General features: G+C 33.5%; 1 protein-coding gene across 6 annotated transcripts in view; it reads left to right on the top strand.

Moving 5' to 3' along the window:
* Positions 1-27,149, top strand: part of LOC143225072 (2-hydroxyacyl-CoA lyase 2-like) — a 109,990-nt gene that overhangs the window by 71,622 nt on the left and 11,219 nt on the right. For all 6 annotated transcript variants that reach the window (XM_076453787.1, XM_076453793.1, XM_076453802.1 and 3 more), the window contains 2 exons: positions 14,478-14,632; positions 16,903-17,040. In XM_076453787.1, coding sequence (XP_076309902.1) covers positions 14,478-14,632; positions 16,903-17,040 — 293 coding nt within the window. The remainder of the gene's footprint in view (positions 1-14,477; positions 14,633-16,902; positions 17,041-27,149) is intronic.

Below are 27,149 nucleotides of genomic sequence, written 5' to 3' on the forward strand. Positions count from 1 at the left end.
AAAGGCATAATTTATATTCATTTCTTAATTTTGTGTGGTGGTTACAAGATCGGTCAAATAAACTGAACCCATGCAGAGATATGTAAGTGAAAATAACATAAAATATAGTTTGTCTTAAGAATCATTTGATAAAACTATCTCAACACAATAAGGATTTGTGATGCATAAAAACATTTTTAATTTTAAATTGAAAATTACTTGTCATATTTGATAATCAAAATTCTAAAAGAGAAAACCTTAATAGCTAATATAAATTCTGATATTTATTGTAAAAAAAAAAACTTGTAATGTTTACTAATAGCCTGCAAGATTTTGTAAATATAATCTTCCCCAGCAGAAGCAGATTCCTCATATTCATCATTGTCACTCACCAATAAATTGTTAGTAGGACAGTTATTCACAAGATCCCTATCATATCTAAAAAAAAGTCTGAGGAAAATTAATAATATTCTATGAACATGTGTCTATCAGTTGTTTTTGGCTTAATTTTTTATCCTTTGGTCAAGTCACAGCAAACGAGGTAAAAACATTTAGATTCTCCTCAACGACATCATCATCCTCGGATGAAACAGTGATTGGCTTACTAATCATTTTGGGTTAAGCAACAATTTTTCTCTCAGCCAGAACATTTTCCAACAAAAATGATACACCCTTAATTGGCAGAGTAAGTCTTACTCCAGCCATAATTGGTCCCAAAACTAGGTCTGATGCTAAACAAATGCTACAAAAATGAATATTAACAAAGCTACCCTCAATACTCTGAGCAATAACATGCTCACAAGTGGCAGAATGCAGATCTAAAGACAGTATATCTTCTAACAACAATTATCCAGTTGCCCAAATATCATGTTGAATACATATGGGTATGGGATTAGCAGTGTCATTTGTCAAGGTCACAGAACCAACAGATGCAAAAAGTCTAAATTCCTCCCTAACTACATCAACCTTTTTATCAATGGTCAAACCAACAATATCTGGCAATCTGGTGAAACTACATCCATATGTGGACATGAAAGACTAGGTGATGCCTCCTTTTATTTTTCAAATACAAACAGTTGGGCTCAACAGACCAGGTTTTTTTTCAAAAATGTTAGAGAGACCTTGATGATTTTGAACAAGAGAAGTTGGATTTTTTAAAAGAATCATTAACTTTATTGGATTGAACAGGTACAGGTTTTTGTTGAAATGGTAGGAATTTAGATTTATGAAAATTATTTTTTATGTGTTAAAATGTAATCACTGGAAAGAGCAGTTGCTTCTTCTAGTATTTCAACTTTCTTTTCAAGTGTAAGTTTTGAGGTCATCACTTGTACAATGTTTAAATTCTTTAAATAGACATGTGAGTAATTGTCTTAATTTGTTGAAACTGATGCTAAAATGTATAGAATTACTCCATCTCTTTTTTTCTCTCATGGGCAAATTCCATACAAGTTTAATTATCTTGCTTGCTGTAATTTCGAAACCTTTGGTGATAAGCCAATGGTAATGACTCGTATGCTTTGAGAATAGTTGCTTTAAGCTTATTGTAATCAATACAATCTTCTAGTGAGAAAGAGTGGCATAAGCTTCTTGTGCTTTACCAGTGAAAACACTTTCGTAATGATCATTTTTCAGTGATCCTCTCCATGGTTTGGGCAACCTTCTTAAAATGTTGAAAGTATTTATTAACTTCATTTTCATTAAATGGTGGTGACTTAATATATCGAATATATTCAAAGTTATAATTTTGCCTTGGTTGATTGAAATTGAGTCTAATTTCATTTTTGGCTTCAGTATGAGTTTCTTCAGCCTTGAGATATTTACTTTCTCTTTCAGCTTTGATATGGGCTTGTTCAAGCTCAATTTGTTTGAGGTTTAACTGGATTTCTAACTTATCTTTATCACTCAACTCTGATTGGCTAGTGAAGACAAGAGTATTTTCCTAATGCTTTTTCAGAAAACAAGTCATCAGTGATTAGTATTTCAATAACATACTTTTGTAGCTCATGTTTTTACTAATTCATATCATAACTTCTAATTCTAAAATTTTGGCAATTTTGAGTAATTCACTTTCGTTGTATTTTTCTAGTTTGAGGGAGGGTGATTCTAGAAAACCTTGATATCAGACTTGATCAAGTCTTTTTGGCACTGATAAATATAGCTTGAATTAAGATTTGAAATTTAATTTAAAACCAATTTTGTCTCTGATTCATATCTTGGGCACTATTCTCCAGTTTGTTATGTTATGTATTATAATTTATCTCAAATGAGTCTTTAATTTATTATGTTATTCAAGTTGCATATCATGACTTCAAATAACTGGAAATTTGAACTTAGAAATTAATTTAATGTATATATATCAAATGCATGACATTTGCCAACAAGATTGATACACTTCTTTCTTAACACAAATACATATTAATATACAAAGAGCAATACAAGTTATAATAACCATTATTACAAATTATAATACATACAGACGTTTTACAAACTTGCAAACAATATTGAGTCTTATTTGATCTGATACTGAATTTTTTATCGATGGTTCACACGGAACCAATTAATTCTGTGTTGATGCACAGGTACAATTCACTTGACAGAAAAGCTGTCTAGTTGCCTCACTGAGAACCAAAGTTAAACTAATGTAAAGGAACACCTTTATATCTATATTAAATAATAAACTAACATCTAACTGCAGTGTCCCTACAATCTTATACTCATTTACACTCTTGTCCCTAAGATGTGCTCAGCGATGGTCAGTTGCAAGCTCTTTGTTAACCTGAAGATGGCCTAAGAAGGTCAAAATGTTGTTCTATACTTTATTTTAATTAAAATTTTAATACACATACCAGCTGCCTTTAGAGTATATTTTAACTTTAAATAGGTTTCTCATCCTCATGAAAATATTTAATGTCCAAAGTTAATTCACTGAAGTTGAATGGCTTGTAATGGTCAAAATCTATAAACTTTCCTGATAAAATATATGTAGTTTTCTGATTAATAAGCATTTATCACAGTTATAGCTTTTGAGATTTATAGTATACTAACTGTAGCAAAGCAGCAATAATATTCAGTATTCTTTCTATCTCCCTGTGTGTTGTGACGTCTACTTTTTTATACTTGTTAGGAAATATTCTCAAAACTTCAGGTGTCAGTAATACTGACAGTCACTAGTATTTTACATTGATGATTTTTATGCTTGAGAACATTCTGCAAATTTAGACAAATATAAACAGACAATTAACATTTGACAATATACGTTACATGCATTTGTATTAAACTGAAAGAAACATATATATTAAAATAGATATAACAGTAAATACATTATACACTTTACTTTGTGTATACAAATAAGAAAATAATGAATTTGATTCACCAGATGATATATTTGAACTTTATGAAATGAGATATGGTCTAAAGTTGGTACCCTCTGAAAAGAAAAGGAGTAGAGTCAGTAGTTTGTTCTTTAACTAGTTTTGTCCTTATTAGAATTAAGTAATTTAATTGTATGTGTGTGTTTTCAAAATGTGTTTTGACTCTAAAGATTCTATTATACATTTATGTTTTTAAACATAATTATTTTCAAATCATATATGTTGTATTGCAATTCATTGCAAATCGTTTGTATTGATGTCAGTTAAATATAAGATTATATGCACATCTTGCTATAAAAGCTTACTTTTGAAGCCTTCTTCACATCCTTCACATAATAACTCTTCCCTCAGCTGATGTCCATATATCCAACACACACACAGATGATTTTAGCTGTAGCAATGTCACATTGAGTAAGGATTATGGATTATGTTTAATAGTCTGAAGCTTGACTCTTTTGCCACAAGTGAATAAGTAGAATATGTGTGAATATGTGTTTTAATCGTGTTGTTGCAAATCTAACCTCGAGTTTTTCTTTTATGACACTATGTTATCTTAACATTGAAAGTTGACTAAACTACACAATAGATACGTGTGAGAAATACAGAAGAAAACAGTTTGATTGATTATCTGCATGTTATGATGTATGTGTCAATATAAAGATATTTTAAGTGAAACCAATTTTGTTTTTAGAAGGAACTTTTGTCAGATAACTAAATAAAGAAAATTTTACTAGACACTGGTAAAATTAATGGGAACTCACAGGATTAAAAGAATGATTACTAATGTTTGTGATATTTAACACAATTGAAGGAAGATAATCAATAAAAGAAAGACAAATGATATGAAATTGTAATAATACTTCTCTCTCCTATAAAATAAAAGTACACACCAATAATAGTTGTGTGCTGACATATACTCTTTAAAACAATGTTCTGACATCCTTTGCTGCCTTTGCATTTGTTTCCTCCATCATCACTATGCACATTTTTATGACTCTAGTAATACGTCATTGTTCAATGTCTCAGTTTCTCTTGTAACACCCCTCGGTGTGGATTCCTGTACGTGGTGAGGGGACCTCCCAGTGAAGGTTCTGTTCTTTCAGTTTACCTCCTCTGGGATCTAAACATCCACCCACGTGTTTGCTGTGTGTGGCAACCTGTGAAGGGGAGGAGAGGATCCTGGTGGTTGAGGGGTCCAACCCTAACACACCACTATGGCCTAGAATTCCTGTAGATGTGCTGCCTTTGGGTGCCCCCCTTGGGTCAATCGGCTGGTCCACTTGGGCTAGAGTCAACCAAGTATTAGTGTTGGATGTTTTCAACAGGTATTGTGGACATTGTGTCTGATGCTGGTGTTTGTGTATAGTGCTCACAAAACCCTGGCATTGCTGCAGTGTTATTGTTTGGCATCGTAGTGCACTCCCTCGTAGGGTTCCAAAGTGGCTGGGGTCAGTGGGCACTAAAATTTCCCTTTCTTTATTATGGATCCTCCAAATAAATACTTAAATAAAACAGTCCATAGGTAAACGACCACATCTTGAAGATTCCAAGCAGCAATCTTCAACACCTGTAACACCTGTTTTACCTCATTTTCTTTCAGAAAAATCTTTTGAGCAGATGTCTCCCTTTTTCATTCAGAAAGGACTAGTGGGACTTGTTGGCTCTCCAAAGTCAGTAAAGAAGCTTTGATCTGGAGACATTGGTTGAAACATCCACATCCCAACACAGCGAACTCCTCTTGAATTCAAAGGCAATTGGGGATGTACCTATCGAGGTTACCCCTCATGCTACCTTGAATTCATCATGAGGAGTTATTGTTGAGAGGGATTTGAAGAACATCCCTGAGTCAGAGATTCTCACTGGTCTCTCCACTCAAGGAGTTTCTGCAGTGAGGCACATCTCCACTCGCAAAGACAGAGTTACACTGCCGACAAATATCCTTGTTTTGACATTTTCATCACCACGTGCACCTGCCACCATCAGGGCAGGTTATCTAATTTTCAGGGTGCGGCCATACATTCCAAACCCTCTCCAATGTTTCCAGTGTCAGAGGTTTAGCCACTCAAAGACATCCTGTCATGGTTCCCTGACATGTGCTTGTTGTGGTGGCAAAGACCACGATGCCTATGAATGTCACACGGACCCACATTGTGTCAACTTTATGGTTCTCACCCTTCCTATTTTTGTTCTTGCCCTAAATGGTTGGAGGAAAAAGAGGTGCAGCGTTTGAAAACGACTCGTAACATTTGTTATCCTGAGGCTTGGAAATTGCTGTCCGCCACTCCATCTCGGACACATGCTGCTGCACTTCGTTCCACAACTACAGTGGGAGTGCAGACAAATCTCTCTGTGCCTCCAAGAGAATCATTTTCAAAACAAATGAAAAACCTCCATGGTTAAAAAGGTTGATGAATTGACTTCTACACCGATCTCTGTTCCTCCCATACATTCCAACTAATCTTAAGATCCACATCCTTCAGTTTCAAATACAGTCATTTCTTCTGATGCATCTTTTTCTCCCACCCCAAGAGGCAAAACAGTCATTCGTTCGCGTCCTCAGTCACTGGAATCCCCTTCCAACAACAAAGACCTGCCCAATCAACCCAGGGCAGGATCCATGGATCGATAAACATCCTCCGAATAAGGACAGTAAGGAAAAAAGACATGGTCTTAAACAGAATGGTTCTCCAGCCACTTCGCCTACCCATCATTAAAAATGGCCATCTTGATACAATGGAACTGTCAAGGTTTACATTCTAATCTGGATGATATCAAAACACTGATTGCTTCCTACCATCCTGTATGTCTTTCCTAACAAAAAACATTTCTAAAACCTGCTGATACAGTCACCATTTGCCAGTTTTCCCTATACAGAAATGACAGGTTGTGTGATGGAAGAGTACATGGAGGGGTGGCACTATTGGTTGATCAGCATGTGCCCACTATGTCTTTGTCACTCAACACACCCTTGGAAGCCATAGCCATCAATGTTTCCTTGGGTCATACCATCACTGTTTGTTTTCTCTACCTATCCCCTGGAGAGACATGATCAATCAGACCTTTATGCTCTTGTTGAATAGTTGCCATCTCCCTTTCTTATCCTGGGGGATTTTAATGGACATTATCCACTCTGGGGAAGTGCTGTTGTTGACAGGAGGTGTCTCTCTGTAGAGAGTATGCTCTCTGATCACAATCTTTGTCTTTTCAATACTGGTTTTTCCACTTATTTTCATGCACCTAGTCAGTCCTTTACTGCTGTTGATCTCTCAGTTTGAAGGGGATCATTATTTTCCCATTTTTCATGGAGGGTTGACAATAATCCAGTAGGCAGTGATCATTTTCCTATACTTTTGAGAGAGATTGGCCGTGGTCGATGCCACCCAACCTGTGTGCCCTGGTGGAAGCTGGATCAAACAGACTGGTCCACTTTCACTGCTCTTCCAGAACCTGATCCTGCCATCGTGAATCAGCCATCAATAGACGACTGTGTGGCAGCGGTAACTGACTGTATTATACAAGCAGCTGCTCAGTGTATTCCGAAAACCTCAACACGTTTTCCACGATATCCTCGTCCGTGGTGGAATCTTGCTTGCCACTTGGCACAGAAGGCTCAAAAACGGGCCTGAGATACTTTCCATAGATATCACACACTTTCGAACCTCATCGTTTTCCAACGGGTACGTGCACAGCCTAGGTGGGTAAGACGTCAAAGCCAGAAGGAATCTTGGATTATGTTCACAACTAGCATATCTTCTACCACCAGTTCCAAGGTTGTGTGGGACAGGATTTGAAAGGTCAGTGGGCACTACAAATCTGTCCCCCTCTCCATCTTACCCTCTGATGGCCAAGAGGTAACTGATGTCCGGAGCATCACCGATACTCTAGGTGAAAGTTTTTGTCGGGTATCTAGCACTTCTGCTTGTTCCTCCACCTTCTTGGCCATCAAGACTCGGGCAGAGCATTCACCTCTTTCCTTTCGAACTGACTGTTTCTTTGACTATAATTGTCCCTCTACACTGGTGGAACTGAAAATGGCCCTTCATCGGTCTGGCATTACATCTGTTGGATGACCTATGACATGCTGCACTATCTCTCTCCTGCTTCGCTTGATGTTTTTCTAATTGTTTTTCACTGGATCTGGCAGTAGAATGTTTTTCCTGATGCCTGTCCCCAGGCTATTATCTTACTTTTCTCTAAACCTGGGAAAGATTCCAAGATTCCTTCAAACTACCATTCAATTGCTTTGACGAGCTGTCTCTGTAAGACCTTAGAGAGGATGGTTAATGCTCGTCTTGTTTGGTTCCTCGAATCAAACAACCTCCTCTTGCCCATCCAGTGTGGGTTCCGATGACAGCATTCCTCCACAGACCACCTAATTCAACTTGAAACATCAATCAGAGAAGCCTTTCTCAAATGCCAACATCTTGTTTCAATATTATTTGACATTGAGAAGTCTTATGACACAACATGGAGGTATGGCATTTTGCGAGACCTCCATATATATGGGTTACGTGGCCATTTACCCATGTTTATTAAAAATTTGTTAATGGAAGGATATTTCAAGTTTGTGTGGGTTTGACACTTTCCCATTCTTTTGCAGAGGAACTTCGGGTCCCTCAGGGCTGTGTTTTGAGTGTCACACTTTTCAGTATAAAGATAAATGCCATCACTGAACAACTTCCTCTCACTGTTTCAAACAGGCTCTATGTTGACGACTTTCACATCTCGTGTCAGTCGTCGAACATGAGATATGTTGAACAGCACTACAAACTGCCCTCAATAGTGTACTGAAGTGGACTACGGTGAACGGCTTTAATTTTTCTCTCTCTAAAATCGTTTGCATGCACTTTTGCTGCCAACAGGGTATCCATCCTGATTCTGAACTCCGTGTGGGTGAAGTTTCGCTGCCGGTGGTCCCTGAGACCAAGTTCTTGGGGCTTATCTTTGACTGTAAGCTGACCTTTATACCACAGTTAAAGCAGCTACAGGTCAAATGCACATGAGCACTGAACATCCTTCATATCCTTTCTACCACCAGTTGTTTTATGTTAAAGATATATCATACTCTTATTTGTTCAAAACTTGACTATGGATCAATGGTCTATGGCTCTGCCAGACCCTCGGCCTGAAAGATGCTGGACCCAATTCATCATCAAGGACTTTGACTCTGCATTGGGGCTTTCCGCACCTCCTCAGTTCAGAGCTTATACATGGAATCTCACGAACCTTCTCTGCACCTTTGCCGTTTGCAACTGTCTTTACTGTATTTTTCAAAACTTCGCTCCTTACCAAAGCATCTTACTTGGGGATGTGTTTTCCTTCCTCAGTGGGCCTTGCTTTTTCAAAACAGATGATCTGCCATTGCTCCTTTTGGCCTTTGCATACAGGCACAATTGGATGAATTGGGTCTGTCCTTGGATAACATTGCAGAATCCTGAGCAGTACTCCCACTGCACTATTTATACTGACTCCCTTAGTTCTCTGCTGGCCTTGGAATCATTTCACGTTGGCTCACACCCTGTTCTCGCTGATATTCAAAGCCAACTGGCCCATTTCTCATTAACATCTACTTCTATCCAGTTTTTCTGGATACCAGGCCACGTTGCTATTCGCGGTAATGGGCTTGCAGACATGGCAGCTAAATCTATCTGTTCTGGCACTATCACCACTGTGCCTATTCCATACATGGACTATGGTCCTGTATTCAAGGCTCGGCTCCATGCCAGCTGGCAGTGCAATGTGACAACAGGCTTTTTCAAATAAAACCCTATATTGGGCTTTGGCTGTCTAGCTTCTGTAAGGTTCGGAAGGAGGAAGTTGTTCTAACTAGACGACACATTGGTCACAGGTTTTTAACTCATCATTTTCTTTTATCTGGAACTGGTGCATCAGTGTGTAGTTTGTGTAACACTGAAATCACTGTAAGCCACATTTTACTTTCTTGCTATCGTTACGCCTCTCAACAACGGCACTATTTTAAACATGTTCTGTCCCACGGTTTGTCCACAACATTAGACAATGTTATTGGTAATGGTGACACTGTCCACCTTGATAAAGTTTGTAGTTTTTTAATGGCCATTAATCTTTTTAACCTCATTTAAGTGTTTGATATTTTTTCATTACACCATTTTAATTGTGGTTCCCTTTTCAGTGTCTCAGTCTCAGTCTCTAGTTCAATTTGACATTGGAAACTGGCCAGAAATGAAATAACTCGACACTAGGACTGGAAAGGCCAACTTCAGGTGACTAACGCAGCTGTTTGAACTACCTGTTAGTTGTCCTAGCGAGTTGTTATTACAATTTTGCTGCATGTCTTTTAACACTTTTACTGCTTTACCTTTTGATAATGGCTGTTATGACAACGTAACCCGGAACCATTACTGGAAAGGCCAACTTCAGGTAACTGACGGTGGTGTTTGAACTACCTGTTAGTTGTCCTAGCGAGTTGTTATTACAATTTTGCTGCATGTCTTTTAACACTTTTACTGGTTTACCTTTTGATAATGGCTGTTATGACAACATAACCCGGAACCATTACTGGAAAGGCCAACTTCAGGTGACTGATGGTGGTTTTTGTACTTGCCTGTTAGCCTTCCTGGTGGGTTATGATCATTACCATTATGCCAGAGAAAGCCCTTTACAACTTACTCTTACTTCTCACTTAACATTGTAGACTAGGTGTGAACATTGGTTTTATGCTTTTTCTGTTTTTTAATGCTGTTTTGTTTTACCTTCATTTCCTTTTATGTATTTTACTACATATAATTTATTTTTACCTTTTTACTGGACGTTTGGTGCAGATAGCCTAGGTGCTTTGTACCATAAAACAGTAAATCAATCAATCAATCAATCAATCAAACCCTTGTAACAACATTCTGTGAAGTGCTGCAAGATTACTATTAAACACAGAATTTCCATAAATCTTCCATTGTAGGTAGATGTTTGTTTCTAAAACCATATTTAAGCAGACCAAAGGCACAAAAATTCATTGGAGTTGTATTGAATGATCTGACAGATACATGATTAGTTTTTGTAATTTCAGTTTTTCTGGTTATTTTTCTCATTAACTTGCTTACTACTGATTCATCATATAGGCAGTTGAATGCATGTAGTGTATGGCATGCAAAAATTCTGCATGTATTTATAGTAACTGCATTTAATGGGTTAAATCAATTAATGGTTTTTAGTTTTGGCTTAAAACTTGTCACTTTTAACTGTTAGCCTTCATTGACATCAAATTTTCATTTATTATTGTTTTAAATTTACCAGAAAGTATGCCTGCTTTTGTAATTTTTTTTTCAAAAAAATAATAAAATTGCATGTGAATACATTGCATATTGTTGGTTTGAAGTATTTGTTCTGAATGCTCTTCTGTGCAAGTGTGTCCACTTCCATGCAGAACATTAAAGGTTCCCCACATTTAAATGTTGTGTTCATTGACTATGTGTTATATAAATATCCTCTCTAACATCTTCAGCCATACAGCTTTATATATTGACAATATATCATCAAATGATCAGAATTTTGCATGAATCAAGTATATATAGTGAGTACTACTGTGAAATATTTGCTTCTGCTGCAACACGCCAGTGTTTCAGTGTATGTAGATTGTTATTGTAAATTGTGTTCAACTTTTATTACATATACAAAAGAAATAGAATTATATCTTTGCATTTAATATATACATTAAATGTTACATGATACACAGAATATATTTTGTCTACAAATATTAATTCATTCAAAATGTGGAATTGTATTTGTTGTGGAATTTTCAGTTAGGATTGGCACAGTTGCTAATATTATGAGTGGTCTAATTTTATTGGATAGCATGAATATTTCAAGGGAGTATTCATATTTGTTGTCCAAAGATAAACAGATATTGGGGAAAAGAAACAATGAACAAAGCTTCTGATGCAAAGATCATTATAAATCTGATGCATTTGAGGAAAAATAAGGAACTAAATATTTGATAACTTTTTTTTTTTGTAAGTTTCGTGCTTATACTTAGATGGTTAGTAATGTGTTTATTTTCTTAAAATTTGTTGTTTTTATATTGTCAGCAAATGTTCTGTTGCTGGATACCCCTTTAGTCAAATCCAAATATAAAACTATATATATATGTTTTATGTTACTGTATACTCCATAGCTTGGAGTTATCCTTTTAGTTAAATAAATCCATATAATAACCTTTGTCTATATCTTGTAAAAAGAGAGATGTAATGTTATTACTAGTTTAATTTTCTTATAATTATATAGGTATTTAAGATTAAATTTTAATTCGTATTTATTTAGAAACTCTTTTTTTAGTGAAGGTTAAAACAAGCTCTTTTGGAAGCCAACTTTCTGCTCCATTTTCAGTGTTCACAATCTCATAAAAAACATGATCAGTAAAATCTGATATTTTTATTAACAGACTTTTAGTAAGCATTAAAAGTCTTTTGCACATGAAAAGTTTGGATTTTTTAGAAAGATGTTTTTAATAAAGATTTATCCATTAGTATACTAGTCTGATTATAAAGTGATATTCACATTAAGATTAAAAAAGTTACAATTGCATAATTTCTAAAACCTTCTAAGCACTTCTCAAACATACTATTCAGTAAAAGATTATATTTTATCTGTTATTTTCTGTACCCTAACTCTATTATGGTGTTTACAAAGTTGGTCATTTTGACTGACTTCATCAATTTATTTCCTGGGACTGAAAGTGAAATTCACAATTATGAATAGAGAAAACAACATAATATAATATGCCATTTGATAGGAAGAGGACATTTTAGTGGAAGCTATGTCTACTTTGACTGTTTTGAATGTTGCAGAAACATGCACATCATCACAATTTCATGAAAAGTCCCTTACATTCTTAAAGCCATAAAAAAGTGATGAAAACTCTCCACAACTGTTTTTGAACATGAATGAGACTGTTTTTTTTATGTAAGTGAAATATTTTCTGTACATTTATTGCCTGTGAAGAAAAGATTGCACCATGGATTTAAAGCAGCTTAGACTGCCTTGACTCTCGTTTTTGGGGAAACTTGGCAGGGGATTTCAAACTGAAGCTGTTGTTAATTTATCATTCAGAAAATCTTTGAGCACTGTAGGGCTACAGCAAGGGAATTCTATCTTTGATAGACATTTAAACCTAAAGGCATGGTTTACTTGGGGCATTTTTCAAAAGTGGTTTGTTTGTGATTTTTGCCAAGTTATTAAGAGGCGTTGTTTAGCCATGATCTTCCTAAGAAAACATTGTTACTCTTCCCAATGCCCTAGTCATCCAATTAGCCACTATTAATTTCTTAACAGCAGAAATTAAAGTTGAAGTCATGTTTTTTCCAACCAACACAACATCCATGTTGCAGCCACGGATCATGGGAGTAATTGCTGTCTTCAAGGTATACTACCTGTGATGTACATTTTAACAGCTAATCAAGAAGACTGATGGTGACAGTGGCATATCTGTCAAGTAATTTTGGTGCAATTATGACATAATGAAGGTAGTGAAAAACGTTAGAGTCATAAAGGGAAGTGACTCTCAAGTCAATGAAGAGTGTGTGGGAAAAACCTGTGATCTGATTCCACAGGTGCTTTCATTAGTTTTGAACCTGATATGCTTCATATTCACAACAACTGCCCAGTTTGCCCAACAGGCTGGTTTTATTGAAGTTAATGAGAATAATGTGAAGGAGTTACTAAATTCTTATGGGAAGATTTAAACAAATGATGACCTCATAGAGCTCGCTTAACGCAAAAGATGTGGCTACAAGTGATGCTGCTAAAGATGCTTCGGTTCTAACATAAAAGTTTCTTTATGTGCTTCTTATAAGGCCATTGAAGCAATGGCACTCAAATCTGAAAAGGACTCTGACATAAAGTACAACAGTGCAGTGGTAAGATGCAATTTCTTGGTAACAAGAAATTTGTAAAGAGAAAAAAAAACAACAACAAGCTTACCATCACTTTTTTTCAGCAAGAAAGAGTTGTTGCACCTGCATTTCTTCCCAGTAACTCCCCAACTTTCCTATACAAAGCCAACTTTGAATGATACATATTAGTTGTCTTTTATATGCTTTTTGGTTAATTAAACTTATTAGTATTGCATTTCTCAGGTGAAACAGTACATTAATGCATTTTATAAGGTATTAATTGTAAAAATAATGAATAAGAGTATGTGATATAGTTCATTATAGAAACATTTACATCATTGGACATATCTTCCATGTATTACATGAGTCAATGAGTTAGTTGGTGCTGTAATTCAACATGGCTCTAAATACTGACTGTAGTGTATTTGTGCCTGACTAACTTCTGAATTTATCTTTTGTTTCCATCAAATATTAAAAACAAAATTTCAAGAAACTAGCAGGAGACAATTTGGCCATTGTGTTTTGAAGCTTTTTCCTGAATAAAAACGTTTCTTTATTAGTTTCTGAAGGTTCCAAGTCAGTTGAACATTTTTTGTAACTAATTAATAGCCCTAATCTCACCAAGTGTTTATCGTCCAAACAGCATTTGTTATTCTTGACTAGGTTGGTTTTGCAGCTAATAATATCTGAAATGCTTAGAACAGATAAGATCAAAATCATTGTATCTGCTGGTATTGAAACACGTTTTATTAGATATATTTTAAATTTACTAAATTAGGTAGCTTATTCTCTTTTACTAAATAATAATGTTTTGTATTGCATGGTAAGAAAAATACAAATTAACTTACTTGGATATAATCTGAGGGTCATGGGTTTGGATTCTCATCACACCAAACATGCTCACCCTTTCAGCTGCAGGAACATTATAATGTCATGGTCAACCCCATTATTTGTTGGTAAAATAGTAGCCTAAGAGCTAGGTGTGGATGGTGATGACTAGCTGCCTTCCCTCTAGTCTTACACTGCTAAATTAGGGACAGCTAGTGCACATAGCCCTCATGTAGCTTTGTGCAAAATTCAAAAAACAAACAAACTTGAACATAAATTAGTTTATAAATTTAATTTAAAAAAATATTATAGTTATGTTTCAGTGAAAATGTGTTTGGGACCCTCTAAAAAGGGCTTGCAGTAAAACCTAACAAGTAATTTTGTATTTTATACTAATTGCAATTTAAATACTGTATTATTTTTAACAAATTAGAATTCAGACATTTTTTGGAAACCAACTGTTGCTGTGCAGGGAGATGTTGGAAGTTTTCTTGTAAAAGTTTCAAATAATTTGAAAGGTTACAAATGTGATGAAGATTGGATTATTCAACTGAAGGAACGTGATGAAGAGAAAGAAAAGCATAATAGGTCTGACACTGTTTTATTACTTATTTAATTTGTCAGTGTATTACTGTGTCTGCTAGAGGAGTATAGTTACTATCTTGAAGACAGTATTTTAGAAATTTGTATATCTCTCTCTCTCTCTGCATGTATACACACACACAAAGCAGAATTATTTGTCTAATGTTACAAATTATTGTGAAAATATGGCTTAACCAATTTTGATGAAATTTGTGTAAATTCTGATGAGGATCCTCAAGATAATTTAAATGGATAAAAAGTCAGATAAATAGTACAAGTTTAGCAGCCATTTCAATTTTGACACCTTATTACTGGTGATAGAAACTCAGTTTAGATGAGAAGGTAGCAAAATGCAGGAAGGTAACACAAAATAAAAATTAAATTTAATGTTGTGCACAGCATAGGTATCTTTATATATAGATTTTGCAGTTTAGAGAAGAAATTGGATGCTATACTAACTAAAATTGAGTAAATAGACAGATGGAAGTATAAATTGTAGGGATATGATAGCAGGGCATTAAGAGGAGCTTAAGCTTTTATGTGTGAGGGAGGCATTATCTAAGATTAATGTTGACATGAAGGAAGTTAAGAAGAGCAATATTGTGGTTAAAAGTAGTGAACTGAAATGTAAAGATATTATTCTGTTGAGCAAATGATTTCAGCTCTTTGCTCATGCAGATGAACTATTGGAGGGATGGGAAGCTAAAGGAATAGAAAAGGATGTGGATTGTGAACTTAGACATTATAGTTATGGGTGATTTCTTGACACAACATGTGGATAGAACAGTCTGTAGGGCAAACATGGAGAAAAAGTTAGATTATTCTATCACAGGGCACAGATGGAAGACAACAGACAGAGCAAGAGATATAATGGAGGGTACTGGAGATGATGCAGTTTTTGTTGTGCACGTAGTGGCTAATGATATAGGGAAATGCAATTTGACAGTGTTACATAGTAATGAACAATGTTATAAATAAACATTCTAAGCCTAGAATATGTGGTCAGCATGTAGAATTACTCAGTTAATAAAATAGATTCTGAATGAGAGAGAAAATAAATACATGCAAGCAGTAAATATATTCTGTAGCAAAAGATGAGGTAACATCAAAGAATCAGAAACAACCACTTGGATGAAATTCAGCTACAGTGAATCCTCTCAAGGACTTTGTCACTAAAACTGATTATTATCAAGGTGTACACTAAACACAAAAATTAATTGAAGGAGGAAAGATAGAACATGAAAATAAGGAAAGACTAAAACTAAAGAGACTGTACTGACTGAGGAAGTCAAAAGTTAAGACCAGTCCAGTTTTGTGTATGGCATTTGAGCTTCTCTCTATTTTTTACAGTAAACCTATATTTATATAGGAGTGTAAGAATATCTAATATTTATGCTACTAATTCAATATTTTAAAATAAAAAGGGGAGTGAAATTCACTGAAACTAATCTAACTCATTGATAAGTTGTAAATTAAATTATAACATGGGTTTCACATTTCTTTATTACCACAATTACATTAATCCAAAGAAAGAGGCAAAGCAATCTTATAGAAATAAATAAAGTGGTCAGAAAAGAAAAGTTAAAGGGGATTAACCAAGAAAGAAAAACTATAAAGCAATAGAAAATGAAAGAACTATCTCAGAAAAATAAAAATAAATCATAATACGTGACTGTAGATGCTTGGTCAGAAGAGATATAAGACAGAATATCTGGTTGTCTATTAATGTATTAAAAAGAAACGTGGTTGCTTTTTAAATAAACAGTAACTGAACCCTAGACCTTTCATGACTTAATCTAAAATAAAATGTTGAAAATATTGACAGTCAGTAAAGAATCATTTCATTGAAGTTGTATTCAGGAGTTGTGACTTGTAATGATATTTTAACATCATTAGTATAAAATATTGTTTTTCTCTCTTACCAAGATCTTCCAAATGCAAATTTGTTTATTCATATAAGTGAGCTACACAGATGCTTGAACTTCATATTTTAACGAATTTACCAGTTATTAAATTTGACATAGAATATAAATATAAGACAAGTAATGTTATTAGTAAATACTTTCAAAATGTAAATGATACACCATACTAAAATTACTATATAATAGTAATTGATTGGTGACAGTTTATTTAAGTCAGTACCAATCATTGTATAAAACTGTATGGTAAGCTAGACAATTTTAAATTTGAGTGTTTTTGTAATGTATGGATAGTTCAAAATTTCATGGAATAAGTTATTGATTCAGATGTTATAATTTAATTACTGATTATCATAGAAAAATGGCTAACCATCCTACAGAACATCATCTGAATCCTATGAATGTACTGTTTCATCTAGAAGAGGTGTTAGGAGATAAAACAATTATGATTGTTGATGGGGGAGACTTTGTTGGTACTGCTGCATATATACTCAGGTTTGTTGTATATCATCATAGGTATAGAAGTAACTTTATTTATTCATAGCATTAAAATAATAGTTGTAATTTATTGGAAAGGGTATTGTAACGTATAGAAATTTACTGCTAACAGTAGTGTGAAATAGTAGTACCTGTATTATAAACCAGTGGAAGTTACAAATTAATGGTGCAGTGCAATGTTGTAGTTTTATAAATTATAAATAATTGTGAAATATATTTAGTACTAATAACCTGTATATAAATGTTTGTTATAACTGAATGTTACAGAAGTTGTTAATTAATAGATCAATAAAACAACATAATCATGTTTTAATAAAATCATTGTTACTAATTATATATCAAAAGATGAGGAGTAATTGATGTTCATGCATGAAATGTTGGTCCAGTTTTGAATGACATTTTTTTTTTTTTTTTAAAAACTGATGTGGTCTGTTGTAAGCCTCTGGATGTTGATTTATTACCAAATAGATCTAGAATAAAATATAAACAGTGGTATTTTGTATTAAATTTATATCATAATTTTAACCTTTGTAAACAATAACATGTACAGTGGTGGCCTTAGGTTGTTTAAAGCCCTAGATCAGGGGTCACCAAACTTTTTTCACAGGGGGCTATATTACTTGGGGAATGAGAAGCGCAGGCCGCATGATTATTATGTTCAATCTTCATAAGCTAGAATGAAAGTTTTCTGTAAAAGACTTAACACTAAGTTTAGGATGCCACATTAGCCATGTGGGAGAAGTATGCAATACACACACACAACAAAAAACAAACAGAAATACAACCAACATTTTTATTTACCAAAAGGTTATCAAAGAAGGTGACATTAGCAAAAACAATTGTCACATCGCATACAGTGAGCACATGTCTGAATTTCACTAAGCTGGAAAAATGTTAGTGAGATTTATGAAATTGGCATTTGGCTTTCAAAATATCTTCAATGTCTGGTTTTGAATTGCTGCATCCAATCATTAGAATTGCTTTCAAATGTTCATCAGTCAACCTTGATCGATGTATCAACTTTACATACTTCATTTTTGAAAATGCTTCTTCACAGACATAAGTTGTTCCAAACACCGATGTCATACCAAATGCAAAGTCCTTCAGCTTTGGAAACTCATCTTCAGGTATGCAGCTGTAAAGTTCAATAAGTTGCCCCTCTCTGTGTTTTGCTTTCAACAAGTCATTTCCTTGTAAATCGATGACTTCCAGCTGAAGTTCCACTGGCACGTCATCAATGACACAATCAAAAGGATTCTGAAAAAGGAGAATGTCACTTTCGATTCTGTCGAGATCTGAAAATCTCTCTAAGAAATTCTTATTTAAATCATCAGCAATCTTTTTTCTGAAACTCCAGGTTGATATCTTCTGTGATTACAGCATGAAACTTATTGAAACACTGAAAATGATTTTTCTCCTTCCAAATGTGCTTCAAACAATGACAGATTTCTCTGAAATCCTTTAATGGTTCTAGAGAGATTACAGATAAGGTTATTCTTCCCCTAAGTTTCAAGTTCGATTCATTCATGTGAGATGTGATGTCAACTAAAAATGACAACTTTGACAACCAGGTTGGATCCGACAGAAGTGGATCGGCTCTATATTTCTCGATAAGAAATATATCTATTTCTCTTCTCAGCTTATAAAATCGAGACAAGACTTTACCGCAGCTGAGCCACCTCACCACCGTGTGATAAGGCAAGTCACAGATATCCGAATCAATTTCTTCATGAAACACCTTGAACTGGTGATGATTAAGTGCATGACCCCGAATGAAGTTCACTGCAGAAATCACTGGTTTCAGTACGCAAGAAATATCTAAGTCTTTTCTACAGAGTGCTTGCTGATGTATGATGCAGTGTATGAACAAAGTGCTTGGGAGTTGAAGATCTTCCAACTGTTTCCTGATCAGCCCCATCAGACCCTTCTTTACTCCAGCCATGTTTTTTTTTTCATCAACTGTTACACCTCTAAGCTGATTCCACTGAAGGTTATAGTCTTGCAAAGTTTCATGCACATCCATGAAAATGTCTTCTCCATTTGTTCTTCCATGCATGCTGCAAACTGATACCAACTCTTCCGTTATTTGAAAGTCCAAATTAACTCCACAAAAGAACATGAGAAGTTGTGACGTACTTGAGAGATCAGTAGACTCATCCAGTGCTAGAAAATATCATAAGAAGTTTCTTGCTTTTTGGCATATTTGTAATGTGATGTTCTCTCCAAGTTCTTCTGCCTCAGTACAACTGAAGTTGCTGAAAGTCTGATACTTTCAAAGAAATTGGCTTTTTCAGGACACAGCTCATTTGCTGCATCGTACACTCTTTGATGAAGTTGCTGTCAGTAAAAGGTTTTCCTCGCTCTGCCATCTTATGCACTATTTTGTAACTTGTACGAGTAACAGATTCATTTTCAGCAAACTTTCTCGTGAAGAGATTCTTTTTGAGATTCAAAAACACGTTTCATGGATTCAAATTTCCCAGAACGGAACTTTCCTGAAAATTTCAAATATGTTGATAGAGGTTTTGTTTCATAGTGACGCTGAAGATTGTACTCTTTCAAAACGACAACACTTTCAGTGCATATCACACAAGAAGCTTTCTGGTTTTTGTTTCCACAAAGAAGTACTTTTCTCCCCATTCTTCATTGAAAGCACGACACTCAGAATCCACTTTTCTTCTTTTAAAAGCAGCCATAACGATGGGTGAAAAAACAACAGGATCTGAATATGAAAAACACAGAATGCTGTGAGAAAAGTATTGTACTGGTCCAAGAATGCACAAACAAAATATATTGAAATGTACGTTTGCCACAACACTTACCTAAGAACGAGTTACGAAAAGCTCATAACCAGACTACTAAGAGAAATGAGCTTGCTGAAGCAGTAACCCTAGGCCACTGAATTTACAAGACGAATCGATAGGACGAGGGTTAAGTCTGTACTTGTTTTCGAAAACCTAATGCTTTCATAGATACGTGCCTCGATATGAATAAATGGGCAGCAAGGACGAAAGAAGAATTTTCCTATTGGTTAAAAATGTATACAGTGACAACCATTTGCTGCCTGTAGTTCTGTGACCCGTGCCCTAGAAGAAAGCACATTGCAATGCTTCCTGTGGAAACTAAACACATATGATTAAATTTGGTTAAAGAGTAACATTTGTTTTACAACAAATTACTCTACATTACATCTGAAACTCATCTAAGTATTCCAGAGGATGGATGAATGGATGATCAGTGGTCAGTTGAATCAGTAACCAGATGGTAAAGATAATGTATATGATATACTTTTTAAAATGTAATTACCATGTCATGAACAATTTGAAAGTTTTTCTCACTGGTAATTGTGGCCTATCAATCTAAAAGTTCACTTTCCTTCCCTTCCTGTTACTAAATTCAGTAATGAGTTCTTGGAAATTAACAGCATAGTGTCTTGTTCAATGGAGAGGACAGCCTCTGCACTAAATCTCTTTTGTGTCATAGTAGAGTATAGGTTATGTCTTCATTAGTTTCAATCAGGACCAGCATTTATTTGGGTGGTTAAAACACTGTGAAGAGTTTTACATGTATATGGATAGATATCAGACATTTTATTCTTAATTAAATAGACCAGGACAACGGCAACATCAGCAATGTCAGGAATAACTCTGCACAGATATTCCTACTTTTCACACAGTTAAACACTTAAATATTTTTGGAGTCTTTGTCAGTGAACAACATCTGAAGGTCATTATAGTATTTCATAAGTTAAAATTGAGTCGTATGATATAACAATGAAATGCTGTTTAGAAGCCAAAGTTCTGGAAATGTTGATCAAGTCCTTTGAGTTGTTTCTTTACAGGACCATCAGTTGTGTAAATTACTGTGGGAAATTAGTTTGTTTTAAAATCCTCTTTGGCACAAAAATATTGGTTCATCTTTCACTTCATAGCTCAATATCATTTTCCTTTGGTGTCATTTCTCTTTGAACTGTAGGGGAATATTCAGTTCCTCTGCTAAGGCCTTTTTACATGTAAGCACTGATTTAAACCCAGTTGTTCTTTCCACACAAAGCCAAGAGATGAGTTCTGTTATACATTGCACACATTTAGATGCATACTAGTTGATTGCCACAACTTGATAAATATGTTTACCTTTATCAGAATGTCATATCACACAATAAATGATAATACAAAGTTGAAAGACCTTAAAACATCCAAAATGGATGTAATTTCACACCACATGTTTCAATCTTCTGTTCATCCTCTGTAAGTCTTTTTTTTTTTTGTTATTTTTTTGGTAGTTGTCACCTACCATCTTTCATGTTTTCAATTTTGGCCTCCCATCTAGTGTCTGAAAGTCATTGCAGAGTGACATTTATCTTATTATTAAGAATTGCTCAATGTTGAGCAAAAGGTGAGGATAATGCAAGCAAATGCTGGAGTATTCTAAATGTTTTAGCATATGTATACGTAGTTGCTAGTCCAGCAAACATAGTTATAACTATGACACCCATGTGGTATGAAGAAAGTTCTTGAATTGTTTTAAAGATTCTTGTTTGAATTCCTTTATGTTCTCCACATATATTCAAACCATTAACCCTGTTAATATGGGTAGCTATGGGTCAGAGACCATGCCATCACAGTTATAGACTTGCATTTAAAATTTTATTGAACTACTATTTTATGAATGCATGTCAATACATTTGGTATCAAATTATAAATTTTAATCCAGATTTTAGTATTACACATTAGTTAATTTCTAAATTTAAAAGCAAATATATAAAACAAAGGTGTTAAATATCGATTTTTGTGTATCGCATGAGTACACCATTTTCTAGATTTAGTCAAATAACATTTTATGACTCTCACAATGTAACTTGTATAGTTTCATATGAAATATAAGCTCAACTTTCTGATGTTGGCAACGTAGAATATAAAATAACATTTTACATTTTCTGTTTGCTGTGATATCATAATATGTACCAAATCCACCAAATTACTTCACCCATCATTTAAAAATACTTACTTATCTGTACCTGCTTTTTTATACCTACGAGTTTATAACCAATCGAAGTATCAACATTTTCTTTTCATAATTCTGTTAGTCATTCTAAGTTATTTATAAGAGAAAAGCTTTTATATTGTTGGAGAGTTTTGAGTATTATGATAAATGCTACTTTCCAAACAGATTTTCTTAGACACAAAAAGAGTATAGTTATGAAACATGGTAAATTACAATATTTTTGTGGTGTTACCATTACAGGTCTAGGTTGTCAACTTATTTTCTTAGCATATAGTGTCTGTGGCAATAACACCCAAATGTGTTAGGGATATTCCATCTATCATACAAAATCCAAATACTGATATTAATTTTGTCAACCATCATGAAATAACCGCAGAATATGAATGAATCATGTTGATGCCAAATGTTACTTCACGAGCAGAATATCTAACACTAAATTATTAGGAATTAACCACACATTTCTAAATACAATATGATTTAATGAATAAAAATGTATTTTCACCACATGTTATGGTTGACTGGTTCTTAGCATAATTGAAATGCCCAAAAATTACTTTTCGTGGTAGGCAGTATAAGTAGCTCAGAGCTTTGATTCTGAGTGAAACCAAGAGTGCAACACAAGTAACCTTTTCAAAGTCCATTAAAAATTTAAATTGATAGATAAGCTTAAAATTTTCCTTTACTGGGGATGGGTAGTTTTGCATGTTTACTTCATAATCTTAAACTTTGAAAACAACGAACCCACGTAATACATTTACATCATAATTTAAATTCTTTACTCTGATGTAATATTCATGAACTTGACTTTTCCTTTAAAAGCAAGAAGTATCACAGACTCAAACTGACAATATATATACATACACAAACAATACTATGCGATACATTAACCCTATCACCACAGGTGTCATTCACTGTGCATGACACAAGAGTTTAATGTCTCACATTCAAAATTTCTTTAAACTGATTTTTTGCTTGTTATTTCAGTTAAAATAGTATAAAATCTTAGTTAATAACAGAGATGCCAAACATTACAATTTTGGTGTATACATTACAACTATACGCCCATACAGACAGATATTACGACTTGTTGCAACTACTAAATTATTATATATTATATAGGCATATACAATAAAGTGATAAATTGTTCCCCATGGCTTGAAAGGGGTGAAAAGAAAATTTCTTGTGAGATACAAATAAATTTGATAACAAATAAAAGACATTGTCCAAATGGCTACTTATGATAATCATGTTTGTGCTTGAAATAATAAAAAAATGTTTATCTCTGACATCTACCAATAGTTTGAGTGCGGTGTTTCTCCATACTGGGTACGTGGGGAATCCATAATTATGTCATCAGTGCTTGTCAGCCAACCAGCGCTCGCGTAGATGGGTATTTCTCGTTTTCTAAGCAGCATAGAAAGACCAATGCGATCGTTCATAAGATGGAAAAAAGAGGCCTCGTTCATCAGATTGTCTTGTTTCTGGCAAATCTAAAAGGACTAAAACTGTGAAAGGGCTCTGTCTACAATCATTACACTCAGTCATTTGAAATAGTTGGCATTTCTGTAATAATCTATATTTTAATAGTATATAAGTTTTAAGCTCTTAATTTTATAAGGCAGTATTAAATATATCCTCAATTTTCCCTAGTGTAACTCATAGGGCACATTTTTTGTAGGCATCTTCTCTATTTTAGCCACCAGCATAAAGTACAAAATTAAATGTATATTACTCATTATAAAATCATTTTTGCTTAAACAAATTCTAATTTCTATACCCTTCAATTTTGTTTGGTTACAGACCTATCAAACTGAAAATTAGATGCTTCTTGTCACATTCTGTCTTTCAAAATTTGTTAATAGTTCTCTAACATTGAAGTTTTTATTATCTGTAGCCAGTAGAAATGGTGCATTATATAATGCTGTTTTCTGAACTGAGAATTGTCAATTTCAATGTTAGTACAAGCTTTGCTCCCACTGAAAAGATAATGACCAGCTTGAATGAATCTTTATCAGCTCTTGTATCATACTTAGTAATGCACTAAATAACTTTTACTTAATTAAATAATACACTAAAAACATAGACTAATAACATGCAAAAAGTAGACAATGTCCCCTAACTCTCAAAATTTTTCTGGCTTTCTACCATTAATGTAGAAAAAAGAGAAGGGTTAAGTGTCATTGATAATCAACAAGAAAAAAAAAAGAGAAGGGTAAATACTTCAGTTTTTGTTTATTTTTTATTTACTATTATAAAAGTAACTGAAATTATAAAAATAAGGAGCACATTATGTTAGTTAAGTCTAGAGTAGGTAAAATAAAGAATATGATAAAAATGCTTCAGGAGGTATGTACGTGAACAGCTCATGAATACATAGTTTGATAGTGTAAAATGATCTCCATGTTTCCCAAATGACTTACAAATTATAATGGTGCAAATAGTAGTTAGACATGGTTCAGAGGACAACAAAACAATAAAGTTTAATTATAAATAGATGTATACTGTTACAAGTTCAAAGCTACTTAGGATAAACAAGTGTAGTTTCATGTTATAATCTGAAGTCATTTTACAAAGAAAAAAAGGGTAATTTTGATTTCTTTTTTTCAAGGTTATGAGATTGGTCAAATTGACTGATTCCATTTTGAGATACGGTAGAGAAAATAACAGATAAACTATATAAAGTTTTACTGAAAAAAAAAACATTTGAAATGCTTTTAGGGTTTATGTGAGGGAAAATTTATATTTTTTAATTTTAATTTAAACATGAAAATTAATTTATACTGAGACTATTCAAAGCAAATACTCAACATATTTGTGGGCATATCTTTATTTTATTAAATATACTTCACTAAAAATACGAGTTTTTGTATGTGAAAAACTTGTAATATTAACTGAAAGATAGCCAAATTTTGTGTAAGATGTACACATTATTGAAAATAAAAATTTTAAAAGCCTTTATATGAATACAAAAAGGTCACGTGGTCAGTCAAATTTATTGAGTCCATATTGAGAGATTTAATTGTTCATAGGTGATTAAAATCAGCACTATGAAACATTATTGAACTTAATATAAATTAGAAATAAGAGTTGAGTGCTTAAACTCACAGTGTGTCAATTTCAACTGCCTTTCATTGTCTGCAGTCAGTTATGGGATGGCAGTAACCCCTAATACTTACAATTAACTTTAATGTAGAATTAAACCAAGCCAACAAAAATTTTACAAAGAAAAACTACCAACTTCCATCATTTTAATTGCTTTATAAATAAAAACATAATTTTCTTGTATAATAACTAAGACATCCTTAAATTCTCAGAAATCCTAACTTCCACCCTTTTATTTGATATTATAAAAGAAATGCTAACCAAAATATGAGGCTCTTCTCATTCAAACATAAACCAGGTGAGCTGAAACAAACCCAGCTACTTGAAATTGGTCTTTTTGCCCGAGTATACTGAACTGTTTGAAAAGTGACAATTAACTCTTTAATCAAAGAACTAATGATCTATGAACCTGAGTCCAACCCTTAATATAGTTTCATATTTAATATAAAAAATGTAAAAAAAATAATAAACCAGTCTTGATAATAATTATTGTTCAGAAGAAATTAACATTATGCATAAAGGAATTGCTATCATTGAAAATGGTTTTAATTTGGATGGGATGTAATAATCCTCTGTTAACAATACCAATGGAACAATGTTAGGATTTGATAAACCAAGGATGAGAAATCAAATTTCCTTCTCTTATCAAAACATAGTCACCTGTTTACTGCCTTCTGCAAAATTAATGTCCATATCTAAATAATGAACATGCTTATCACTAGTGTTGCTGCTTTTTACTACAAACTCTATGGGCATATTATTGGATTAAAATGGAGGTTACTGAGTGAAATTGTCTAAGTAATGAAAATTATACAAATATAAATTAAGGTTTAATATCTGTTTTAAAAAGGAATATCTATAGAAAAACAGATACAGATTAGCCATGTTTGAAAATAAATTAGCATCCATTGGAATACCTACTGTTTGTTAATAAAGTTCTTCATTAAAGGTGATATAGTTATTATAAGCACAAACACTAAGTGTATTTTTACATTGATATTTGGTGAACTTGTGTTGTGAAATAACTATTTCACATGATACAAGTATGTCACGTGTCATTAAATATCGTAATTAAGTATTTCAGATCTATTTTATCATACAAAATAGTAGAATCACAAGTAATAACAGAGTTGACTGTTCCTAAAAGGTTTAAAATTGTGTAAACAATCCAGAAATGGAATACTGTTGTTTTATTCTTTAAAAATAATGATTCAAATCATTTGAATACAATAACTTTGTTTTTCAAGTACAATATCCAAAATATTGAGAACTATAGAAACAAATTTAGCTCTGCATGTAAAGAATTGATAGTAAACTCGAACTTGGAATGAGTTTTGTAATTTATGAAGTGCATATAAAAATGGTTGTTTGAAGCAATAAGAGTCTATATTAATATTTCACTTGTTAATAGTTTCCTCAATTTAGTAATAACTGTATTTTTATTTAAAGTACTCTTTGTAAAAAATTTGCTGTATTTATTTCATTAATTAAAAGTTGTACATGTAATATTTGACATATTAAATAAAATTACAAACAGCTTTTTCAATGGGTATAATAATAAATTGTTTTTTAATTTTCTTCATATTGTTTTTTTAAATTATTAAAAGAAATATCTATCTTATACTTTGATAAGTTGAAACATTTTAATTGCTTTTTTGTGAAATTAATAAAAAATAATTTCCATTAAAAAAAAAGCATGGGTGATAACACTGCACAACAATTTTTTTGAAAAGTTTTGCTTCCTGAAAAATTTTTGCTGATTGTGACAGGTATCTGGTGAGTATGCACAAATATAGTTTTGGTTTTGCTTCATCACGTAGGAACTCTGAGAAATAAAGAGTTAACTGTTTACAGGCAATAACGTATTTAATTGCGTTTATGTTTCTAATATGCTATTAAATTCAACATAATTAAAAGTGTTTTGCTCCTGATTTTCGTTTGTATTCAATGTCTGGTGTATCACGTTGCAGTGTCCAATAATAGTCAACAAGCATTGACAG

This window comes from Tachypleus tridentatus, chromosome 1 (genome assembly GCF_004210375.1).
Source record: "Tachypleus tridentatus isolate NWPU-2018 chromosome 1, ASM421037v1, whole genome shotgun sequence".
NCBI lineage: Eukaryota > Metazoa > Arthropoda > Merostomata > Xiphosura > Limulidae > Tachypleus > Tachypleus tridentatus.